This window comes from Rhinoderma darwinii, chromosome 13, assembly GCF_050947455.1.
Source record: "Rhinoderma darwinii isolate aRhiDar2 chromosome 13, aRhiDar2.hap1, whole genome shotgun sequence".
Lineage (NCBI taxonomy): Eukaryota > Metazoa > Chordata > Amphibia > Anura > Rhinodermatidae > Rhinoderma > Rhinoderma darwinii.
This window is the reverse complement of record NC_134699.1, coordinates 51,465,161-51,487,426: the sequence shown is the minus strand read 5'-3', so window position 1 is coordinate 51,487,426 and position 22,266 is coordinate 51,465,161. Positions and strand designations below refer to the sequence as shown.

The 22,266-nt window shown below is 42.6% G+C and overlaps 2 protein-coding genes across 9 annotated transcripts in view; both read left to right on the top strand.

The window, feature by feature from the left end:
• The window catches only part of TMC6 (transmembrane channel like 6), a 50,752-nt gene extending 45,416 nt beyond the window's left edge, over positions 1–5,336 (top strand). For both annotated transcript variants that reach the window (XM_075845442.1, XM_075845443.1), the window contains 4 exons: positions 472–648; positions 2,168–2,246; positions 4,509–4,586; positions 5,153–5,336. In XM_075845442.1, coding sequence (XP_075701557.1) covers positions 472–648; positions 2,168–2,246; positions 4,509–4,586; positions 5,153–5,173 — 355 coding nt within the window. In that variant the 3' untranslated portion in view covers positions 5,174–5,336. The remainder of the gene's footprint in view (positions 1–471; positions 649–2,167; positions 2,247–4,508; positions 4,587–5,152) is intronic.
• A 2,708-nt stretch (positions 5,337–8,044) lies between these two features.
• LOC142666144 (uncharacterized) lies at positions 8,045–21,911 on the top strand. Of its 7 annotated transcripts, none has more exons than XR_012851643.1 (8): positions 8,045–8,234; positions 12,607–12,708; positions 13,746–13,918; positions 14,693–15,063; positions 16,110–16,182; positions 19,802–19,908; positions 21,449–21,621; positions 21,736–21,911. XR_012851643.1 is itself a non-coding variant. In XM_075846094.1 (8 exons), exons 3-8 carry the CDS (start codon positions 12,650–12,652, stop codon positions 21,491–21,493), a joined length of 828 nt encoding a protein of 275 aa, XP_075702209.1. In that variant the 5' UTR covers positions 8,046–8,234; positions 11,592–11,774; positions 12,607–12,649; the 3' UTR covers positions 21,494–21,911. The 7 variants fall into 7 exon arrangements, 5 of the variants coding, with proteins under 5 accessions (XP_075702207.1, XP_075702209.1, XP_075702208.1 ...); XR_012851642.1 differs by having other exon boundaries at positions 21,733–21,911; XM_075846094.1 differs by adding an exon at positions 11,592–11,774 and having other exon boundaries at positions 8,046–8,234; positions 21,449–21,911.
• Positions 21,912–22,266: the final 355 nt, after the last annotated feature.

Below are 22,266 nucleotides of genomic sequence, written 5' to 3'. Positions count from 1 at the left end.
CATATTCGATGCCAAGTGGAGCAGGGGCCGTAGTGGGACAACGGGAGGGCCAAAAAAAAAAAATATTACAGCGTTGGAATGGAGAGCATGGCAGAAATAAGGGGAGGTATGTGGTTTTAGGGGAAAAAAAATATGACCGGTTCTCTTTAACGGCTAAGCTGTTACTGTGTAACGGTCATCTCCGCTCCCACAATGTTCCTCTGGCAACAGGACACCAGAATAATTTGGCAATAACGGTGGAAAAAAACCATTTCGGAACTATAAACCAGCACAGAAAAGTAAAGTATTTACAAAGTGACTCAACGTTCTATGTAACAACATTCTATACACTCTTCTCAGACGTGGAGGTTCTCTCTGAGCAGCGATATTATGTTTAATAGAAATGACATGTAATACATATTCTACATTGCTGCTGCATGTACTCCCTGTCATCTGCTTCATTTCTTGTATCCCGTATCTCCGTGTTCTTAGTGTGAAGCCCTCCGTGTATTGTGGTCCGTTCCGCTCCTTAAATACTATGTATGAAGCAGGGAAGTTCTATGTCAAGCAACTGGAAGTGTCAAATCCTCGGCTCAGTTGGGTCAGTTGGATCCATTACTACCTGTGGGAGAATACGTTCTTCATTTACCTGGCTGCTGGAATCCTGCTGTGAGTACTGGGGGACAGTTGGGCCATAGGTTTTTTTTTTGGTAGAAATTTGTGTTACATGGTATTAGTAATATGGGTCAATTATGGTCGATTTTGAGCATGAAGTTTGTCCACTGTGGGCATCCATTATTAGGGTTAATAATCGCAGTGTAAGGGTCCCTGACTTGGGACCCCTCCTTTTAACCCCTATTTTGGGCCTTGATGACAGCAATTTTTTTTGTTTTTTCATCATTGCCTTTCATCCACTTTTTATTAATTCTATTGAGGGCTTGTTCTTTTGCGGGACGAGTTGTATTTTTTTAATGCCACCATTTTGGGGTACATATAATGTACCCCATAAATATTAATTTATTTTTGGGAAAAATAAAAAAAAAACAGCAATTTGGACATTATGGGGTTTTGGTTTTTCTGGTGTGCAGTTCTGCGGGTTATTACGGTGATACCAAATTGATTATGTTTTGTTTTTTTGTGTTCCACTACTTTTGCTCATTATTTGCTTTTGTGCCGCCGCATTTTCTTACCATTTTGGGGTATTGAATAACTTTATACTTTTTATGGGAGGGGGATGTACAAAAAACTGCAATTTTGCCATTGTTTATTATTTTTTTTAGTGCTCATTGTACAAGATAAATAACATGTTAATTCGATAGTACGGGACTATGGGTCCTTACAGTTGTGGCAATACCAATTTGGTGTAATTTTTAAAATATATTTTTTCCCATAATAAAGCATTTTAGTTTTTGTTCGTTCCACCAGCGGACTTGACCATGAGATAATTTGGTCGCACACATGATACACTGCAATGCTTCTGTACTGCAGCGTATTATACCTGTCCGTGTAAATCTAAAAGGCAGCCTATACAGGCAAACACACATTACAGACCTGGGGGGGCTTCTTTAGGTTCACAGCTGCCATGACAACCTAACGGTACCCTGCAATTGCGTCGTGGGGGCACTAATTGGGTGATAGAAGGAAGAACCCCCTCCCTCTATCCATGCCACGGTCTCCATTGACCACAGCATCTGTAGGGTTAAATGGCTGGGATCGGGGTCATCTCCTATCCCTGCAGCAGACCTTCAGCTGTAATATTCAGCTGACACCCGCTGAGGATGATGCAGGTACAGCTCCTGTGCCCGCACTATACCTTTATGGTACGTGGTGCTAACTACTTTGCCCGAAGTCTCTTCTTTTGCCTCCTGGACACACAAGATCCCCTGCTGTCCTACCAAGAAACTATGCGGCAGTATATTTCTGTGCCTTGAATTATGGCCCTGTTCACACGGCTTACATTTTTATAAGTGCCATGACCAACCCATTTTTTTTACAGATCTTTATTTTTTTCTACTGCATAAAATACCGAAGAAAGTCCTTTTTCATTGTGTTGTTTACCTAAGCCAAGTATGAATATGGCCCAATACATACAAACTATAAAAAACGCTACACAAATATAATTCACATGTTTGGAAAGAAAGTATTTCCCGATTGACAATGATCTCCTTCGTTGTTTTTTTTTCTCCAGGATTGTAATTTACTTCCATATCCAGATTGTGAATGGACAAAGAAGAGTCATAAGGTTACTGAAGGATCAGATTGCAAATGTGAGTCATTTTGGTGGTTTGAGATGTCACATAAAATGATATGAAAGGCAAAAGATACATCAGTGACTGTCCCGGTGTCCCGTGCATTGTCTGAACCAGGAGTCCAGAAATCTTTTTTTTTTTTTTTTGTTTTCTTTTCTGGATTCTCTTCTCTTCTCCTGTTATTCTGGGGGATGTGTTAGGCTATGTTCACATCTCGTTTTGTGCCCTACGTTTAGCCTGTACGTTGGGAAAGATCTCTACGTACAGGCTAAACGTGTCCAGAGGGCTCCTTTAGCCCAGTGTCCTTTTGGCCTCTGTCGGGCTGGTATAAGTTAGTATATCTATTTTTTTGGAAGTCTGGAATAACGTAATAGACTACACTTTTCCATCCTGAGGGATCTCGTGGGAAAACATATCCTGTGCGTATACATTTTAATTTTTTTTACATGGTTTAGAGGTATGGGCAGAACAGCAAAGACTCCAGCGCAAACGGGTGCCGGCCTCCAGGAATCTGACTTGAAGATCCCGCAATATGCAGAAAGACTTAGCACTCCCAGTTGAAATATCAAATAGATGGATTTATTCTCCCATATGTGCAATGAAGTAGTGCAACGTTTCAGCTGCTCAATGCAGCCTTTGTCCAGCATATATGGACAGTGTTTTCCGGTGGCTTTTCACTACGTTGTCTCCGGCCAGAACATCTGTAGCGCTCTGCTCGAGGACTTTGGGATCCCCGACCAGAGCGTTGCCAGCACTCTGGCTAGGGATTCCGGCATCTTAAAGCCCCTGACGTCAATGTCTATATATGGAGCGTGACGTAAGGGGCTCGCTCTAGGAGCGGCAATCCCCAGGCACAGCGTTGCCATCGCTCAGGCCGGGGACTACATAGTTAAAATACCCTAACATCACTGTACATATATGGGCAGTGATGTCAGGGGTTTCCCTGGGCTCAGCGCTTAAAGTAGCGATCTGCCTGGAAAGTTTGAGCGACGTATACCAGTGTGTGCTGAAACAGTGGTATACGTCGGTGCCTTCTGTCGGAGGTATAAGTCGAGACTTCTCCCGACATATACTTCCGATGGAAGGAAAAAAACATGTGCACAGGGCCTTGCAATATTTAGGACCTAACCTTACTGCAGGAGGGACCCATGCCAATATAAACCATTACAAATGGGTAAAGTAAGCTATTTTACTTCTGAATGATAAATATTGAGATGTACATTAATATTACTAATGATAAATTCAGGTTTCCTGCTTGAATTCTGCTGAAAGGCAGGGGCTGGATGAGGGCTTTTGTCCTAGGAGCTGACACACCATAGATACTTTTCATAGGGATATATTGAGTTCCTCAATATGTGCAAGTCAGTGTTTCTTCAATGTAATGAAACTTTTCAATTGACTTGTATGCAATGCAAGTCATCAGCTACCCCGAGCCTAACCGTACCACAACCCCTCCCCCTTAGGCCTTATTCACACAAACGTATTTCTCATCTGCGTACTGTCTGTTTAAATAACTGACCGCGCACTGACTAATGCAATTCAATGTGTATTCATTGATCTACTCTAGTGCACAGCGCCCCCATGTTCTCTGACTTCGGCACCGCAGCTCATCGGTACATCGCCGGTTGTATCACATCATTCAGATTTTTTTGACAATCATTTATTAAAAAAGTCCCAATACATAAAATAATATACACATATTTGGCATCGTTGTGAGCGTCATAACTTGCACAACATATATATAGCGTCATTTATGATGATCAGTGTAGGTTGTAAAAAAATAAAATAAAAACTGCTTTTTTTTTTCCGGCATTTTTGCCTAAATAAAAATGTATATAAATTAAACGATAATGTAAATAGCCGGGAGGAAAAAAAATAATGCTGTCCTCAAGTATCGTTTTCGTAACGAGAATCGCAATACTACAGAAGTACCGGTATCTAAGTCCACATTCTGGTATTGTGACAACTCTACATGTCACATAGCAGTTGTGTACATATATATATATGTGTGTGTGTGTGTGTGTGTGTGTGTGTATGTGTATATATATATAATATGCACCCGACTTAGTACAACCTTTCTATGTACATTATGCAGAGTCCATATTCTTTCATGTAAATGAACACAATGACGTATGGATGTAGCGTTCCAAACCTACACACCAGCACGGTCCTGCACTCTGAAGGACTCGGCATGTTTTTTGCAAGGCAAAATGAACATACCCTTTAAGTGTTTTCAAAATGTGCTTGTAATTTCCCTTGTTCTTCTGCTGATTTCTGTAGGAAGGAGAAGACAAACGCTTCCTTATTAATAGACTTAATTCCGTTTATAAGAAGAAGAGCCGAGCGCCGCAGCCAAAGGTAGGACTTCTTACCTCTACGTATGGGATGTTTCAGGGAGGGTTTGTGTGAACGGCTGTGATGATTTAAATGCTGTTTTCCATCTCAGAAAGTCTAGGATATGCTAATACTTTATGATCTGGGGGGGGTCCGACTGCCGGGACCACCACCGATCTAGAAAATGAAGGGGCTCCTGTCCACCCGCTGTGCCGGGAACGTTAAAACGGCCACGTTAAAATGAATGGGGACCTTTTATTACCTGAATTGTTCTACAATTGTAGCTACGAAGAATAGAATGAATACAAGTAAGGCTACATTCACACGAGCGTGAATAAAAACCGCACGTAAATCTGTGCGTTGCGTTTTGCATCAGTGTGCTTTGTGAGTGGCATGTGTTTTTCACGTACTCGCAAGCACTTCTTTTTTTTTTTTCAATGTAATTGGTGCGTAAACCACGGACAGCACACGGATGGGAATCACGCTCGTGGGAATGAGCCCTAACCTGTCCTTTCGCTTTAAGAGAAATGTGGATTATTTTCTTACCATTGTATTTACCGTCTTCTCAATTAACACTTTTTTTTTTTCAGCCCAACATTGGAAACCATTGATCCCTGTACTCAACGAACACTGGAAACTGGAGCCCAATGTGCGGCAAACACGTATTCATCTCCTATCCTGACACTGGAGGAGCGCAACTTTATTTCCTGCCAAAAACTGCACATTTCAATGACTAAAACAAACCACTTTTTATATTTGTCTATTTATAATAAATGTTTTACAGTCAATCTACTGTGTTGATGAGATCATTCAACATAAACATAGAAGACTATGATCGCACCCCTGCTCCAGTCATTGTATACCATCGCAACGGATGGTCCGTGTGCCATACATCACCCCCACTATAAGTCTAGGGCTCCACGGTGACATGGTTTATCTATAGGAAGCAAGGTCGAGCTCCTTTCCTAAATGGCAAACATTGAAATTGCAGTGTGAGTGTCGCCTTGGGCCCCATGCACATGACCGTGCCCGTAATCATTGATTATGGGGACAGCCGTCTGCATTTGCGGGCCGTGCTCCCATTTATAAAGTATGGTAGGACGGTCCGTAAAATAAAAAAATAGGACATGTCCTGTTTTTTACATAATGTTTCTACGGCCCGGACACCTTCCTGGTAACATTCGGGAAGGTGTCCGTCAGCCATAGAAATGAATTGGTCCGTAATTACGGACTAAACCTATAGTCGTGTGCATGGGGACTTATAGGAACTTTAATAAAGTGAGAGTCTGATCGTCCATCTCTTGTTTCTGACCCAAAATTGCCAAGATGATCTGGAATCTCTCAAGACCAGAAGCTGAAGACTGAGCAAAGATCATGAATTACTGGGCCCCTTTTATTAAAGAAACACTAGAGCCAAAGCTGTTTTATGGCTGTGCTGGTCCTGAAGATTCAAAGCAAGAACCAGCCCACCTGAGCCTACACTGGGCATAACATCATTTTTTGCCTGAAGTGGTCCTTTAACCCCTTAATGACCAGGTCTTTTTGCACATTAATGACTAAGGACTATAACCCACCTGTTATCCATCACATGTAAGTTCTGAACTCGGAGACACCCAGGATCCGCTGACACTGAACCCGTCAGTCCGTCTGATCTGACGGATTCAGGTCTCGGCGCTAGATACAGCTGCTCTGTATACAGGATACAAAGCCGCTGTATCTCAAAAAGTAAAAATAATTTTTAATAAAAAGTCATTACAAAGTTGCACCAATCGCACTGTTTTATTAAAAAAATAAAAATTCAAAGGTGTAAGTAGCCTTTAAAAAGATAATTCTGGTCCATATTCATCTATTCAGTAATAAATTAACTAAAGATAAATGGTTAAAATTAGCGTGGCAGGTTCACCGGTTGTCGGTATAGGCTAGCTGCCTCCGGTGGTGAGAAGTGAAAGTGCAGCACCATTCCTCAAAGTGTAAAACAGCAGCCACTAGTGGTCAAACTGTATAAAACCACAGAATCCTGACACTCCGCTCCGTCACAATATCTGATACCCCCCACCTGCCTGTATACCACTCTACACCTCTTCTATGTATACTGTACCTGATGATCGATGACACCGGGCACTAACTGCCAGGAACCGCGATCGTGCTGTTCCTGGCTGTTTAACCCCACAAATGCTTCGGTCAAATGCGACCGCAGCATCTGAGGCGTTAGAGGGAGGCCGCCCCCTCTAACAGCTCATCGCCCACCCCCCCCACGACGCAATCGCGGGGTGCCATTGGTTGTCATGGCAGCCCAGGGGCCTAGTGAAGGCCCCCAGTTCTGCCTTCACTCTGACTTTACATCTCGTCCCATAAAAAATAAGCCCAAACATTACTCCATCGACGGAAAAATAAAAAAGTTCTAAAAATGGCTTTCAGAATATGGCGACATAAAACATATTTTTTTTATCGTTTTTTTTTATTTTATAAAAATAGTAAAACCTAAACCTATAAATTTGGTATCGCCGTAATTGCATCAACCCATAGAATAAACTGAACATGTCGTTATTAATGCACAATACACGCCGTAAAAACAAAACTCGCTAAAAGACGACACAATGGCTGTTTTTTTTGCCCATTTCACCCCATAAATATATTTTTATTTCAGTTTCCCAGTACATTATGCGGTACATTAAATGGTGCCGTGAAAAACGACAACTTGTCCCGCAAAAAACAAGCCCTCATACGGCTATGTCTACGAAAAAAAAAAAAAAAAGTGATGGCTTTTAGAAGAGGGAGGTAAAAACGAATATACGTTAAACGGAAGGTTGTGACGGAGGCCCTAACAGCGACATCCGTTACCATAGGCCATGATGGTATATATTCATATATTATATATTGAGAGTTCATGACGTATTCATTAAACGGATACCATTATAGATTATTAGGTACCGTTACCCATAGGCTGATATGGTATCCATTTAACGGGGTTACGGCTGTTTTCGTAACGCTCGCTGACCCGTCTGGATTTTGCGGCCACCGCGCTAGAAGAAGAGGGGTCAGGAGACTTCCGTTATCGATATACGTCTTATTCATATAATGCGGTTTCGTTATGTAGTTTTTTTTAAAGCAGGAGTTGATTGTAAAAGGTCTATTTTTATTTATTTTTTTAATCCACTAGTAGTTGTGGCTTGAAATACTGCACGTAAACTGCCCTGTGTGAATATACCCTAAATAGGAAATAAGAGATATCACTCCATCAATGCTCTGACATGAAGGGCACCGCCTGAGAGCTGGGTTAGTGACTACACATATTAGTGCTGCAGCAGGATGACTACTACTTTCGTGTACAATACAGTGACTAACGTCTTCCTCACACTCATAGTCATAGTCTCTACGTGACAACACAAGGCTGAGGCCAGACCGCCCTTTTATCATCTGCGTCACGTCTGGTAAATGGAACTGAGTGTACGGCCGTATTTATAGGCTGGGGCGGGGTCACGTGACCAGAAACGCTGCCCTTTGGGCGCCATCTTAGCTTAACTAATCATTACTTTCTGAACTACCAAGGGTAACGGACGTGTATACATAAATTATATACTTGGATGTGTCCATCCGGGTATATAATTTATGTATGCACCTCTATTCCCTAACAAACAACTAAACAAGCTACTAAGACTCCCTCCATATGCGGTGAGTAACGCTTTTATGTTACTTCTTTCGATTTCTAAAATGGCGGCAGCGCCTGATCTTGAGCCTGACCGAGGCAGCGCTGTGTTCAGCTTCTTGACTATGGAGTGTGGCGTGTTTGTGGCTTGTTTTTGGGGGTCACGATTTCATAGACGTACGGACTCGATTATTTTATGACAAATTGCGGGGTAAAATTGAAAAAGTCGTGACGCCCCCTAGTGGACGGACGGAGTATTGCCATGATCCCAGTTGTAATGAGTCGTACAATGTGTCTAATCGTGTCAGTCCTTTAGGTGTAAGTGATAAACTCATTTAAAGGGGGTTAGGGAGCAAATGTGGGCTCTTACCCGACCAGCTGTTGTGTCGTCATGTGATGCTTCCGTTTCCCTGTGGTGCGGAGGAATTGCCTACTTGCTGATGGTTTCCCCGTCAGGTTATAGCTGGGTCGCCCATCACATTGATACCCTGTGCTCAGTTTTATTTTTGGAGGACCCTTCTAAGGGTTAAAAGACTTTGGGCGACTGATCTAGCGCACACCCTCGGCTGCCCGTTTTGTGCCAGTCCTTCCTGTTTCCAGGCTGTTTGCAACTTTATTCTCCTCAGGACATTGGCCTATCATTAACCCTTTAATGACCCGCCTATTTTAAACCTTGATGACCAAGCCATTTTTTTACGTGTTTTTTTTTTTTTGTTTGGGGGCGTGATAGAAAAAAACCCAGCAATTTCGCTACTTTTTTTTTTTTTTTGCGTCTTTAATTTACGCCGTTTACCGTGTGGTATAAATAACACCATAACTTTATTCAGCGTGTCGCTTTCAATTGCGATGATACCAAACTGATCTGGTTTTCTTAAAATTGTGTGTTTGTGTCTCCCATATTTGAAGAGCTCTAACTTTTATATTTTTCCGCCGATGCAGCTCTGAGGGCTTTGGTTTTTTGCGGGACGACTTGTAGATTCTATCAGCGCTATTTTAGGAGTACGTGCCACTTTTTGATCACATTTTCTTGAAGGCAGGATGAAGAGAAAACAGCACTTCTGGCATTGTTTCTTACTTTATTTTTTACAGCGTTCGCTGAGCGGGTTAAAGAACATAATCGCTTTATAGTCGGGGTCATTTCGGACGCGGCGATTCCAAATATGTGTAACTTTTTTTTTTTTTTCATAATAAAGCATTTTGATAGGGGAAAAAGTGGACTTCTTTTCACTTTATTACTAAAACTTTATTAAAAATGTTTGGCTAGTCCCACTAGAAGACTTCACTATGTGATCGTCCGATCGCATTTATAATACACTGCAATACTTCTGTATTACTGCCTGTCTGTTTACAACGGACCGGCATCTGCTAGGCCATGCCAGAGGCATGATCTAGCAGGCATCCACTACAGGCAGACCTGGGGGCCTTTATTAGGCCCCCGGCTGCCATAGAAGTCACTGGCACCCTGTGATCTGATAGGCTAGGGGAGGGAGTTCCCTCCCTTTCTCCAAAACCACTTATATGCGGAGCTCGCTATTGAGCGCCGCGTATAAGGGGTTAAACGGGTGGCTTTCAATCCGCCCGCTCGGGCAGCGCTGCCCCAATTTCTCAGCTACCTCTGGTAGCTGAGAACAGGAAGTCTTAAGTGCACCTGAGTCCGCAGATTTATTCTGATGTGGCCGCCGTGAAAAGGCGTATGTATCAGAATAAATGCCGGTTCGTGGCCGCCGTGAAAAGGCGTATTGGCGGTCACTAACGGGTTATAATAGGTTATTTTTGTTCAGTTTTTCAAAAATCCCGTACGGCCAACATTTCTTATGGATAGATTGGAAATCCAAAATGAATCCTAAAAAGTGTAAGTGAAGCGCTCTTCACTTGTCGTTTTTAGAATACGTTCGGCTCCTGGCGCGTATGCAGAATGTATCCAGCGTATGTGCTTTTGGCGTATGCCGGGCTGGTATGTATTGGCATACCTTCTCTTTTTTTTTTTTTATATATATATTTTATTTTTATTTTTATTTTTTTACTTTTACACTTGCATGACCCAATGTTTACCTCTGAAAAAAAGTTATGTCCCCAATTTTTCGAGATTGTCCAGGAATTGACAGATGGTTGTTAGTCCTGACTGTATTCTTAATCCAGGCTATCTTTGTAGATACTGCACTCTGTGTTAGTCTCTGTCACCACATTATAAGTGGCCTATATTGTACATGATGTGATCGGCGCTGTAATGTAGATTACACCAGTGTTTTTTATTTAGAAAACCGTTCATTTTTGTCGGAGTTATGACCTATATCTGATTTATGCTAATGAGTTTCTCAATGACCAAGTGGGCGTTGTACAGAGGAGTGTATGAAGCTGACCAATCAGTGACCAATCAGCGTCATACACTTCTCTCCATTCATTTACACTGCAGATAGCAATATAGCTATATCACTATGTGCAGCCACATACACACACTATAACATTACTACAGTGTCCTGACAATGAATATACATTACCTCCAGCCAGGACGTCATGTGTAATCATTCTCCTGACCACTTCTCTGCACATGTCTGTGATATTTACAGCATAGCAGGAGTAGTCTCGTGAGATTACGCTGTAAACTCATTTACAGCGAGATCTCACTGTGCTGTAAACCAGAGACACTACAGAAGTGTCAGGTTTCTGAATACACATCCTGTCCTGGCTGGAGGTAATGTGTATTCATTGTCAGGACACTGCAGTAATGTTATAGTGTGTTTATGAGGCTGCACATAGTGATATAGCTATATTGCTATGTGCGGTATAAATGAATGGAGAGAAGTGTATGACGCTGATTGGTCACTGATTGGTCAGCTTCATGCACTCCTCTGTACAACGCCCACTTGGTCTAAAGTAAAATCACGCCCACTTGGGCATTAAGAAACTCATTAGCATAAATCTAATATAGGTCATAACTTCGTCAAAAATGATAGTTTTTCTAAATAAAAAACACTGGTGTAATCTACATTACAGCGCCGATCACATCATGTACAAGATAGGCCACTTATAATGTGGTGACAGAGACGCTTTAAGGCCCTTTTACACTGGGCGATTATCGGGCAGAGGAGCGTTCACATAATGCTCGTTGCTGATAATTGTCCTGTGTAAACAGGGCAGCGATCAGCAGATGAATGAGCAAACTCGATCATCTGCTGGTCGTATCATTTAAAAAAAACTCAAATATTTGTTGGCAGCGCATCTCCCCGTGGAGACGCGCTGCCGATGTGATAACGTATGTGGACGAGCGATCGAAGTTGACCGGAGCAAACGATCAACGATGTCTCAATGATTGGCGCTCGCTGCATCGGCCGACTATCTGGTGGTGTAAAAGGGTATGTTCTTATATTCTACTGCTCTTACAGGGTGTAGAGTCCGAGGCTGCATTCACCGGTCCACAATTTGGATGTCAATGACTGATCTGTTTTCCTTGGATATAACCCTCTGGTAGACACTACTGGCAGCACTCCTCTACCCATTGAATTTCCGTGTGGCCGGTCCGAGCAGGCAGAAATAGTTATCGGACGCTCAATCGTGTTTTGTTACCTGTAAGTGATTTGTTGACGACTCAGCGTATTTACAAAGATCATAACTTTTTTCGTGTAGATCATGTCTGTATATAAATGGTAAGATTAGTGTGTTTACCTGATGTATGTGCTGCGCTGAGACATGGCGACAGCCTGACAGTCCCCCGTCTCCTGAGGATCAGGCAGGGTTTCATGTCCATTTATGCTGCGGAATCGCTGCTCTTTAGTTGCAGGTTTTCCCCTTTTGAAGTTAATGGGGAGGTAAAACCTGCAGTAAAGCAAATGTTACGATTTTTGTGGCAGAAATGCTGCGATTCCACAGCAAAGAATGCAAAAAAAAAACAAAACCTTTTTGTATAAAAATAATAAAAAGGTTAACGCTGGTTTTCACGGGCCAGTTTACTATAATATAAGAATCGGGTCTGGGAAAACGGACCTGACTGTCCGAGCCGTGGAAAGAGAGAACATGTCCTGTATCTCCACGGATCACAGACGGGACTCGGACACCCCCCATAGTGATGCGATCCTCTTTTCTGAGTGCAGCCCGGCCTCCTGGGATGATTTTTCATCCCATGTGACTGCTGCAGCGGTCACATGATCTTCAGCGTCCTCCCAGGAGGCGGGGCTTTTTAGCAGAGATTCCGATTGAAAAACTGCGCCACAATTTGGTGCCACTTTTCTGTCGGAATTCCTTCCGGCTTTCAGGACGGACACGCTGTGTACTTTTACGCTGTGTATCCGCCCTGCGTGCACTTACCCTAAGAGGTTCATCGGTGTGAAAAACATGGTAACCAATTAATGTGAAAAATATGACTGACTTATTTGCTGGTATTTGTGTTGTGTGTCTTTACAGAAGTGGGTTAAATCCATTGCTCTATTTGTGTAAGCCCTTGAAGATGATGCCCTGCTACCAGCACATGAACGACTCTTCCCCCTGTCGACAGTGCGACAAACAGTAAGTTTGCTTTAGAGACTCTGTTTGCGTATAGAGAAGCGTTGTTGTTGCATACATTGTTATTATATACCTATGGCGCATATCCTGAATGCTATAGAACACGGCTGATCCGTTCCACTTGCATTTTCTCCTACCAGTTTTCTTTAGCGTTCCTATTCCCCCAAAAGCACAGTTCATACAGACACCAGCACACCAGGTAATGCTGGAAGATTTAAGCTCTGAATGCTGCAGAATTGTGAATGCTGCTCTGAGTCAGAACAAACTAAAATAGACATTGGCAAATTGTCCCAAAAAACAAGCGTACGTGCCAGGTACCAAATCAGACCCTTTTTACGCCTTACTAGATAGTTTTGGATAGGCGGTGTAGCTATAGATGCTAGAAAAAGTAAAGGTCCTTTTACGCGGGCCCTATGATCGGGTAAAGGCGTATTCGTACCAGCGCTTGTTTACGATTTATTGCCGTTTATCAGGGCAGCGACAAGTCAATGTACAAGCATACACTCGTTCGTCCGCTGATCAGATCTTTTTTGCAGCCATAAAAATTGTCACTTGTCGGCAGCGCTTCTCCCTGTGAAAACCGGATGTTCAGCCGACGTGATGCTGAAGTCATATCCGTAGAACTGGAAAACCCCACTACTCACCTGTTGAATCCTGCGCCGCTGCTGTGATGGTCCCCACTGGTCCTTGTTGACTTGTCCTGCAGTCATGATGTCATTCGGGCATGTGACCACTGCAGCCAATCACTGGCCTCCGCTGTCTTGTGCAGCATCGCTGCTAATGCCAGAGATTGGCTGCAGCGGTCACATTCATGAACGACACCTCATCGCTGCAGTGAAGTCAACAAAGACGTCAGGGACCACCGAAGCCACAGGGGAAGTCCTGGACAATCCCTTTTATAACATGCAACATTATTTTGCCGCGAAATATTGGTGTGAAATAAGCCAAGGAAGATAAATGTATCTCTCGTATCAAGCAAGATGAGCAAAATGTCACACTATGTGGGGGTATAACTATTTATTTACATTCTTTTTCAATAGAAAAAATGGATTTGACAAGGAGTTGAGCAAAGGTTCAAATGGGAAACACCTGAGAATAGATTCTGAAGATTATGGCTCCGTCGTGAAGTCTTCTCCAGACAATGTATCCAAACAACAATGTCAGAGGTTTCACTGGGAAGGAGAAGAACTCATTCAGATTCTGGAAAAGGATCGTAAGTCTTGTGAATCTTCTGCAAGTGTTCGCTTTTCAGTTATTCCAACATAGCAATACATTTGTATAGTTACCACCGGGAGGTGTTAAGAAGCTGCTGGATATTGTGTGTTCTCTTGTATACACCGTTCAGCCATAACATTGTAACCACTCACAAGTGAAGTGAAGAACATGGATTATCTCATTATTGGGCAAGTCGCGGCTACGTACTGCTGGGAAGCCTAGGGTCCTGACATTCATGTGGATGTTACTTTGACATGTACCACCGACCTAAACATTGTTGCAGACCAAATACAGCCCTTCATGGCAGCGGTGTTACCCAATAGTAGTGGCCTCTTTCAGCAGGATAATTCACCCTGCCACCCAGCAGAAATATTCAGCAATGGTTCCAGGAACATGACAAAGATTTCAAGGTGTTGACGTGGCCTCCAAGTTTCCCACATCTCAATCTGAACGAGCATCTGTGGGATGTGCTGGGGAAACCAGTCCGATCCATAGAGACCCCACCTCGCAACTTACAGAACTTAAAGGATCTGTTGCTTACGTCTTGGTTCCACATACCACAGGAACCTTCAGAGATCTTGTGGAGTCCATCTGTCCACGGGTCAGAGCTCTCGTGGCAGCATGAGGGAGATCTACACCATGTTGGGCAGATGGTTTTAATATTAATGGCTGAACGATGTATATTAGGATCCAATTTGACAGTAATCTGTAGTTATTCGTAGATTGTGGCGATCAGATTTTAATTTCTGTATTTTGTTTACTTCCATAAAAGCATCGAACCTTGAAGCAGTCTCCAAATTTGTACAAAAACATAAGGACATGTCGATAACCTGGAAGAACAGTGACCATTACCTGCGTATCTGCGATCTTAGCGGCACGATTTACATGGGTCAGAAGTTCATGCAGGAAGGCTGGGAGGAGCTGTATCTCCCCAAAAAGACAAGAATGCAGGTGTTTGGCACGCTGGAGAACTCTCAGGTCATTCTTCCTAGCGTGCAGTGGATCATCCTGGTGGGAGAGGATGGATGTATCTATGCTTATGGAGAAGAAGAGCTGCAATTAATTGCAAAAAGCTTAAGGGAATTTGAAAACAATGGAAAAGTAAACCTTCATTCATATCCTTATCCCGAATGCAGTGATGAGGTAGGATGTGACTCTGACCGTTCTCCTACCATAGTAAAGAAATATTCGGCACACAAAGTGATGATTTTAGCAAATCTTTCGGTTTTATTTAATCAAAAATGAATGCCAGAGGTTCAGTGCGACGTTTCGGTCGTACATTAGACCTTCATCAGGTACTTGTACCTCCTGGTGTCTGGTTCATCCAGTCGTTGGCACTGCGTAGATTAGTAGCAGTTTACTGCTTTCTTCTGGCGCTGAGGCGTGTGATTCCTGACCATGAAGAAGAAACCAGCGTAGCTGTTTCCAGAACTACCATTCAGTTCTACGGGACTTACGGAAACAATGTAGCTCAGCGAGCTGAGCTGTTTTCTTCTTCGTGGTCCGGAATCACACGCGTCAGCCGGAACAGAGTGGTTTAGGGGGCCCCGTTCTAGAGAGGTGCGGGACCCAGTGGTGGGACCCACATCTATCTGACATCTATGGCATATCCAAATATGCCATAAATGTCCCTGATGGGGAAAACCCCTTTAAACAAAGGGGATCTCCTCTATCCGTGGTGGAAGACTACAGAGCATATATTAAGAACCGAGACCATTATGGATACTCCTTAACACCAGATCATGGGAGGGACTGCTGCGGTGCAGAGAAAATATAAACTGCAGCCCGTCATTATAGTAAGCTTCCCTGGGGTAGGACTTGTACTGATTAGTTAGTGATCGCAATATTTGATCGTTTATTATGATGGGGAAACCCCTTTAAGGTGAGCACATTGAAGGGAAAATACAGCCAAAAATGTACATGGGGTACAGTCTGAGCTCAGACCATTGCCAGTTTCTAGAAGGGGCTGTGTGGCTCTTTGGTTTGGGAAAACCCCTTTGATATTTCTGAACGGTGCCAATTACTGCAGATTTGATATAATGGGGGAGATTTACGAAGCTAAAGGTGGCGGAAATTAATAGAAAATGGTGTGCACGTGGCGTGATGTGGAGTTGGGCCGTCCTGTCCTGTTACAGATGCAGATATTCACTTTCAAGGTTTTTGTTAAATTGTTGTCTTCTCACTTGCAGGAAGAGGAGTCTCTGCAACAGGATCAAGAAATACTGAATATCAGGAAAAGAGCAAGAGATTTCGTGAACAAAAGTGCAAATGAGTTTGACGATTTCTTGACTTTTCTTTCCTCATAATGGAACAGCCTCACGAGAGGAAGCCAATAAAAAGAACCCGTTTTCTGCAGCAAAGCGATGTGCAGTTCATTGATTTCAATGTGTACTTGGCGGACATGTCCGTAATTTTATTTCCACATTTAAAGGGGTTGTCCACGACTGGACAACTGATGAACTATCCACTGGATGGGTAATCAGTATATCATCGGTGCGGGTCCGAGTGGCCTGCGAGCACCAAATGTTATGGCACACTATGCAGCGTACGGACCCGGAAGCAGTTAGCGCCTTACGTGGCATAGCTATTCCGTGGCCGGAGCCAACTGCTTTCGGCATGTATGTCCGGTGCTTGGACGCACCAGACCAGCTGATTGGTCCGGGTGTCGGACCCCCACGGGTCATGGACTGATGACCTATATTGTGGATAGGTAATCAGTTGTCTGGTAGTGGACAACCCCTTTAAGTTTGTGAATTGTACATCGCTTTACTGTAGAACATGAAAGGAGTGCGTATGAGAGAATGCTCATTCAATAATATTTATTAAAAAAAACAATGCAGATTATTTGTTCTTAAACTCATTGTCATCACCCGGCCGTCTATACGTGTCATACTTCAACCTGGAAACCAGCTCAGTGAGCACGTGTGCACCGTCAGAGGATGACAATGATTATAAGAGGAAATAATGTGCACAATTAGGAACGGTATGTTCCTTGTAAGGTCTAGGGATTATTCCAGAGTCACACAGTGATGGCACTTCACTAGGAGATCCTAAGAATGGAGTGGCCACCGCACCGATTCTGTGCTGTGTGCCCTGCGTAGTGGGGCTCCTGGTCACCAGCTTCAGTACCACCTCAGTATGGCAAACAAATGGGGCCATCCTGCAGTTTCCTACACAGCCGGTAGCTTGGAACACCGCTGTACAGCCAAAAACTGAGACAGGCGCTATGCAAAACCAGTGCTGGGGGGCTCCTTCATTCTCCGGATCAGTGGGGGTGCCGGCAGTTGGACCCCCACCAACTAATACCAACCAGACCGACCATATGTTCCTCATAAAAGATCACAATGCTATAGCAGTAGTTTCTCTGGTGATGATAAATGCATCAAAATGATTACTTTTCTCTCTGACGCACTGTCCGCTCCTGACAGTGTATACCTATCCCGCTACACAAGAAAGGAACCATTGTAACAGGACATGTATACACCATCAGGAGAGGACCGAGCTGCAAAGAGCAGGCATTATAATACGCTGCTGCGATTACACAGAAACAAAACTAACAATGCTATAGCTGCGCTGCTCTGCCTTCTGAGGAGTCTTCTATTTTATTTTTTTTATTCTACTAACCTGATTAGGATTCCTTGGCAAGGACCAACATCATTCTTATTATTGCTTTATATTGCTGCTTCATGTCCTACTGTGACTGCACTAAACAGATTATGTTCTGTAAAAAATCAGCATTACAGAATGGTGTTCGTCTTTGTTGAAAGAGCCCTATTGGTTTAGGATCAATAAAAAAAGATCTAAAGGTGCTATCCCACCTCAACAAATTATCACCTATCCACATGATAGGTGATAAGTATTTGATCCCTGGGATTCCCACCGCAGAGGCCCCCACCAATCAAGAGGTCCCGAGTCGCCTGGATGAGCAGTGTGGTGGTTGCGCATGCGCACTGCTGCTCCACTCATTCTACATGGGACTGACGGAGATAGCGGAGTACAGCGCCGTCCATTCAGGGGACTAGAGACCCCTTTTCTCTCAATTGGTGGGATCCGCAATGATTAAACACTTATCGCCTATCCTGTGGACGGGTGTAGATTCTTAAAGACTCATTGAAAGTAGCCCCACACTTTCTAGGCCATGACTTTCACTATATGCCCAATATTAAAGGGAGCGTCACCGTTGAGTTCTCAGCACGTCTGAGATTGGTGGCGGCTACTTTCAATGTTTGAGAATCTCCACCAAGATTAAGATGTCCGGTTAACCCTTTACTATATAATTTTGGAATACCTGTGACCAAGCGGTATTTCTAATTTTGAGTTATTCTGGATAAATACAGTATTGATGCCAAAATGCTAAATTCAAACCTCTGATCCTGAGCATATGTGTTTGGTCATTGAGATCTCCCTTCTAATTTGTTCCCACGTATGAAGGGAGGTGACCGCTATGCTGGATGACCCAAATTCACATCCAGAGTAGTTGTCACTGGTTTTTGTTTTTTTTTAGCTTCCAGAAATGTTGCCTACAGTTTACCTGCTCACGGTGCAGTACGTAGTGTTTAAAGCATTCAACAATGTTGCCTGGAATTGCTTTAAAGGCAAACTTGTTTTAATACTGGCACCAATGCACTTGTAGAACTGTAGGGGTTTACTAGATCCAGGTTACATTGGATCTCTCAATGTTGAAAAAAAAAATTCCCTGTATATCACAAGTTGTGCACAGTTTCTCCATCAATATGACTGGTACGTGCAGGGGCAGTGGGCATCGCCCATAGGACCTCTGCCAATGATTGTGTATGTGTAACATAGGGCTAAACTATACTCTTACAAGCAGGCACTGCGATGGCAGCAGATGTACCAGGCAAAAAAACGCAATATACAAAACACTGACAATCAAAAGCACTTTCAAATGGGACAATCCAGTCGTCCAGGACTACAGATTATTTCTGGTCCATACAAACCAATGAGAGAGGCTGCACCTATATTGCACATTAACAGCGCGGCCGTCTATACTCCCTGAAACAGAGGTGTAAATTCCTCTGAAACTGGATTCCCCCTAATACGTTTGTATATGTACCAAGTGTCCATGTGAATAGAATAGGGTTCTGTGATGTGATTCACTGCTGGGCCTGTAAATACTATTTTGAGAGAGATCAGGATTGTCGAATTTGCCTTCCAATATTTCCACGTTTCAATTGTGAAACTGGTCAGGAAATGTTTTGTTCTGCACGAGCTTCAGATTATTATAGATGTGATGTAGCGACTGCTTTTCCTTCCATTGTTCTATTCTTTTATCTCAATTATAACTTCAGTAAATCTGTAACAGACTGTATAAGAGAAATATGAGCATAAGGCGGGGCGCCGCTTATCCAGAAGGGTCTGCAGATAGCACCTTCACATTTAGTCTTTCCTCTTGATGTGTTTTATTAATTAATTTGACTGTTTCTACAGTAAATATATTTTTCTAGGAATTATAATAATCTGCATAATAAATGTAATCAGCATTTCATTCCTCTATACTTCTCCATTATATATAGTCTATACGTGTACTGTGGTGTAGGAATATGTACAACGCCACACTGCACAGCATGAAGGAAGGTAAGCAACTATTTTGTGAGCTTTCTTATGTACTGAACTTGAGAATATGAAGCCGCCGCCTCATCTGTGTGTCCGTAACGCAAACCTTGGACCACTTTAGTGGCATCTCTGTGGAAACTGTCCTGACTTCCACCCCCAGGGGTGATTTGTCCTGGGGTCACAGCAAGTTACTTTGACACCATGCCCCCCCCCCTTGTATTTTCTTGACTTTCAAGAGTCCTTTTGATTTGCAGTAATGGGACAATATGCAAACTTGTGAAAAATGGAGTCTGTGTTCCTCTTGTAGATCTGGAGAACCGGATCATGGGAAACCGTGGAATCCAAATATCTGGCTGGAAAAGACCGCAGTCTCCATACACACTAGGTATCCAAGGTCTAACTATTGGCACGATGGTAGGTCACTTTTAATTGCTCGGTAAAAACTTTGGTTGAAGGTTTCAGAAAATGAAAACCTACTTAAAGGAATGAGATATGGATGACCACACACCCGCTCACTGAACAATGAAAATAAAATATACAAGTATCTCAATGCTGTACAGCGCCCAAAAAAATGCATGTTACCAGATTAACAACAACCACAACTGGCTATTTGAGAAATCTAAGCCCACCCGTTCTCAGGGTAAAGTGTTGGTATATGGTAAGAAAGATGATCTATAATACCCTATATGAAGATTGTGAAGGATCTGCCTAAATAGCCCTGTAACATGGAACTTACATCAGAAATGTTTGTCAAATCTTAGAAAAGACATTCCTTGATTTGTCCTGTATTTATTATTTTGGGGGCAAACTGGTAATGAATCTTAAGAAAAATCAGAAAAAAATGTATCTTTTCTACGGCAGTTTTCTGGTGCAGAAAATTCACAATCTGCAGAATTTTGTGCTGTTCCCATCAGTTTTCTAATGAGTGGTCGGAGCCTATCAGAAGAGGTGGGGCCTAGCAGAAGGGGTGGGGTCACCTGCGGCGTGCCAAATTTACTGTAATTTGCGACAGAAACTGGCAGAAATTATAGCGAAGCTCTAAACCTAGATTTGACTTTCTAGCACACAGAAGGCAAAAAATGCACCTAATCTATTAAGTCGCGTGTCTCAATAGATCAGACGCATCCTGCTTCAGTGATCTGTATCTTAAGATTAGCATATGAAACTAGATGAATATGTTCATTAGGGTACATAAGAACGACAAAGTAATGGGGTTTTTCCACAAGTGGCCACTATAGTGAGAAGTACAAGTTTACCTGAGACCAGTGCCACATTTAAAATATAATTTTGCAACAAAGTTGAGTAACTTTGAACATATTGATCCTGATCTACATCAATGTATTCTGCATTCAGAGCTGCACTCGCAGTTCTGCTGGTTTCCATTTTGAGACACATCGCTAACAGTCTTCCCTGAACTCCTATAATGAAGTGTCTGCTGTGGAGAGTCCTTTTGTGCAATATACAAAGACTACACTTCTCAAAATGCTAATTTAGCAGAGCAAGATGTGTGTAGACACTGAACAAGCAGGAATATTTCAGCTCCGAGCCCTGAGGACCCCGGGCCATATGTATAATGTCTGACCGTTATTACATTTAGGTGTCTATCTTTGGATATAGGTTAATTGCAATATATTTTAGTCCAGTGGTTCCCAACATTTTCCATGCCCCCCGCACCTAGCAAATGTTTGATTTATGTTCTCGCCCTCTACAAAAGAAATAACACTTGTGAAGAAGTCTCGTTTTTGAACCACAAATTATACAAGATTCAATACTGCGGATGAACAAATTGAACTAAAAAAAATAAGCATATTATGCAAATCTAAATTGAGCAAATACATTGTCATTTATTCAGAAAGAAATGTAAACCGTAAAATCAATCCGAAATGTGAACATAAAACGGCTTCTCATTCATGATGTCAAAATGTGGACCTTTATTGCTGACTGCGATCCCCAGGTCTGCTTGTGGATTCAGGCGATTCCTAGATTTAGTCTGGATTGACCAAAGAGAACGGAGTCACACAAGTTATGTATCTGCAGCAAATGGAATGAGGACACGAAGTGAATCTATCCAGCGCTGTTCACCAAAACTTTCAAATTACGTTTCAAGAATTCTATTTGCCTATTTCAGTAAGATCTTGCTTCAACTTTTCTTCATCATTTTAGAAGCAATCCTGTGACCATCACCAACTTTACTCACATGTTCATTCTGTTCTCTCCTTTCCATTAAAAAAAAAAAAGAAGAAGCAATATGACTACTATCTACGCGGCACAACCACCTACTACCACTTCTCAAGACACGCTGGCTGAGTGATGACCGGGACACAAGCAAATCTTTGTCGCACCCCCTGAAATTCCATCTTAAACCCCCAGGTTGATAACCCCCGTTTTAATCCAATAAAGATTTTTGCAAACTGTTTTATCAAGTGTGCGTTTTGGTTTTTAACCTTTACAATAGTGCTGGGACCACTATTCTTCAACTTTATTAATGATTTAGAGGATGGGATTAATAGCACTATTTATATTTTTGCAGATGACGCCAAGCTATGTAGTGTGAACGAAAAAAAAAAGATCCTATGTCAATGTATAGATTTCTTGTTTGAATGTTGATCTAGTTGGATTGCCTGTTGGGATTGGGAGGAATTTCTTTTTAGGGAAGATTGTTTAATGCCTTATGGGTAATACTTATATTTCAATTTATTTTTTTAAAACCTTTGGATCAATAGGGGAAAAACAAAGTTCTATAATTTCTCCCATCCCTTGGTTGAACTTGAT

Bases quoted from the DNA above. Each gene is read 5' to 3' on its own strand.
- LOC142666144 (XM_075846092.1), top strand. The intron at 12,709-13,745 runs GTAAGTTTGCTT...CTTTTTCAATAG, and splicing joins TGTCGACAGTGCGACAAACA to AAAAAATGGATTTGACAAGG. The intron at 13,919-14,692 runs GTAAGTCTTGTG...CTTCCATAAAAG, and splicing joins TCAGATTCTGGAAAAGGATC to CATCGAACCTTGAAGCAGTC.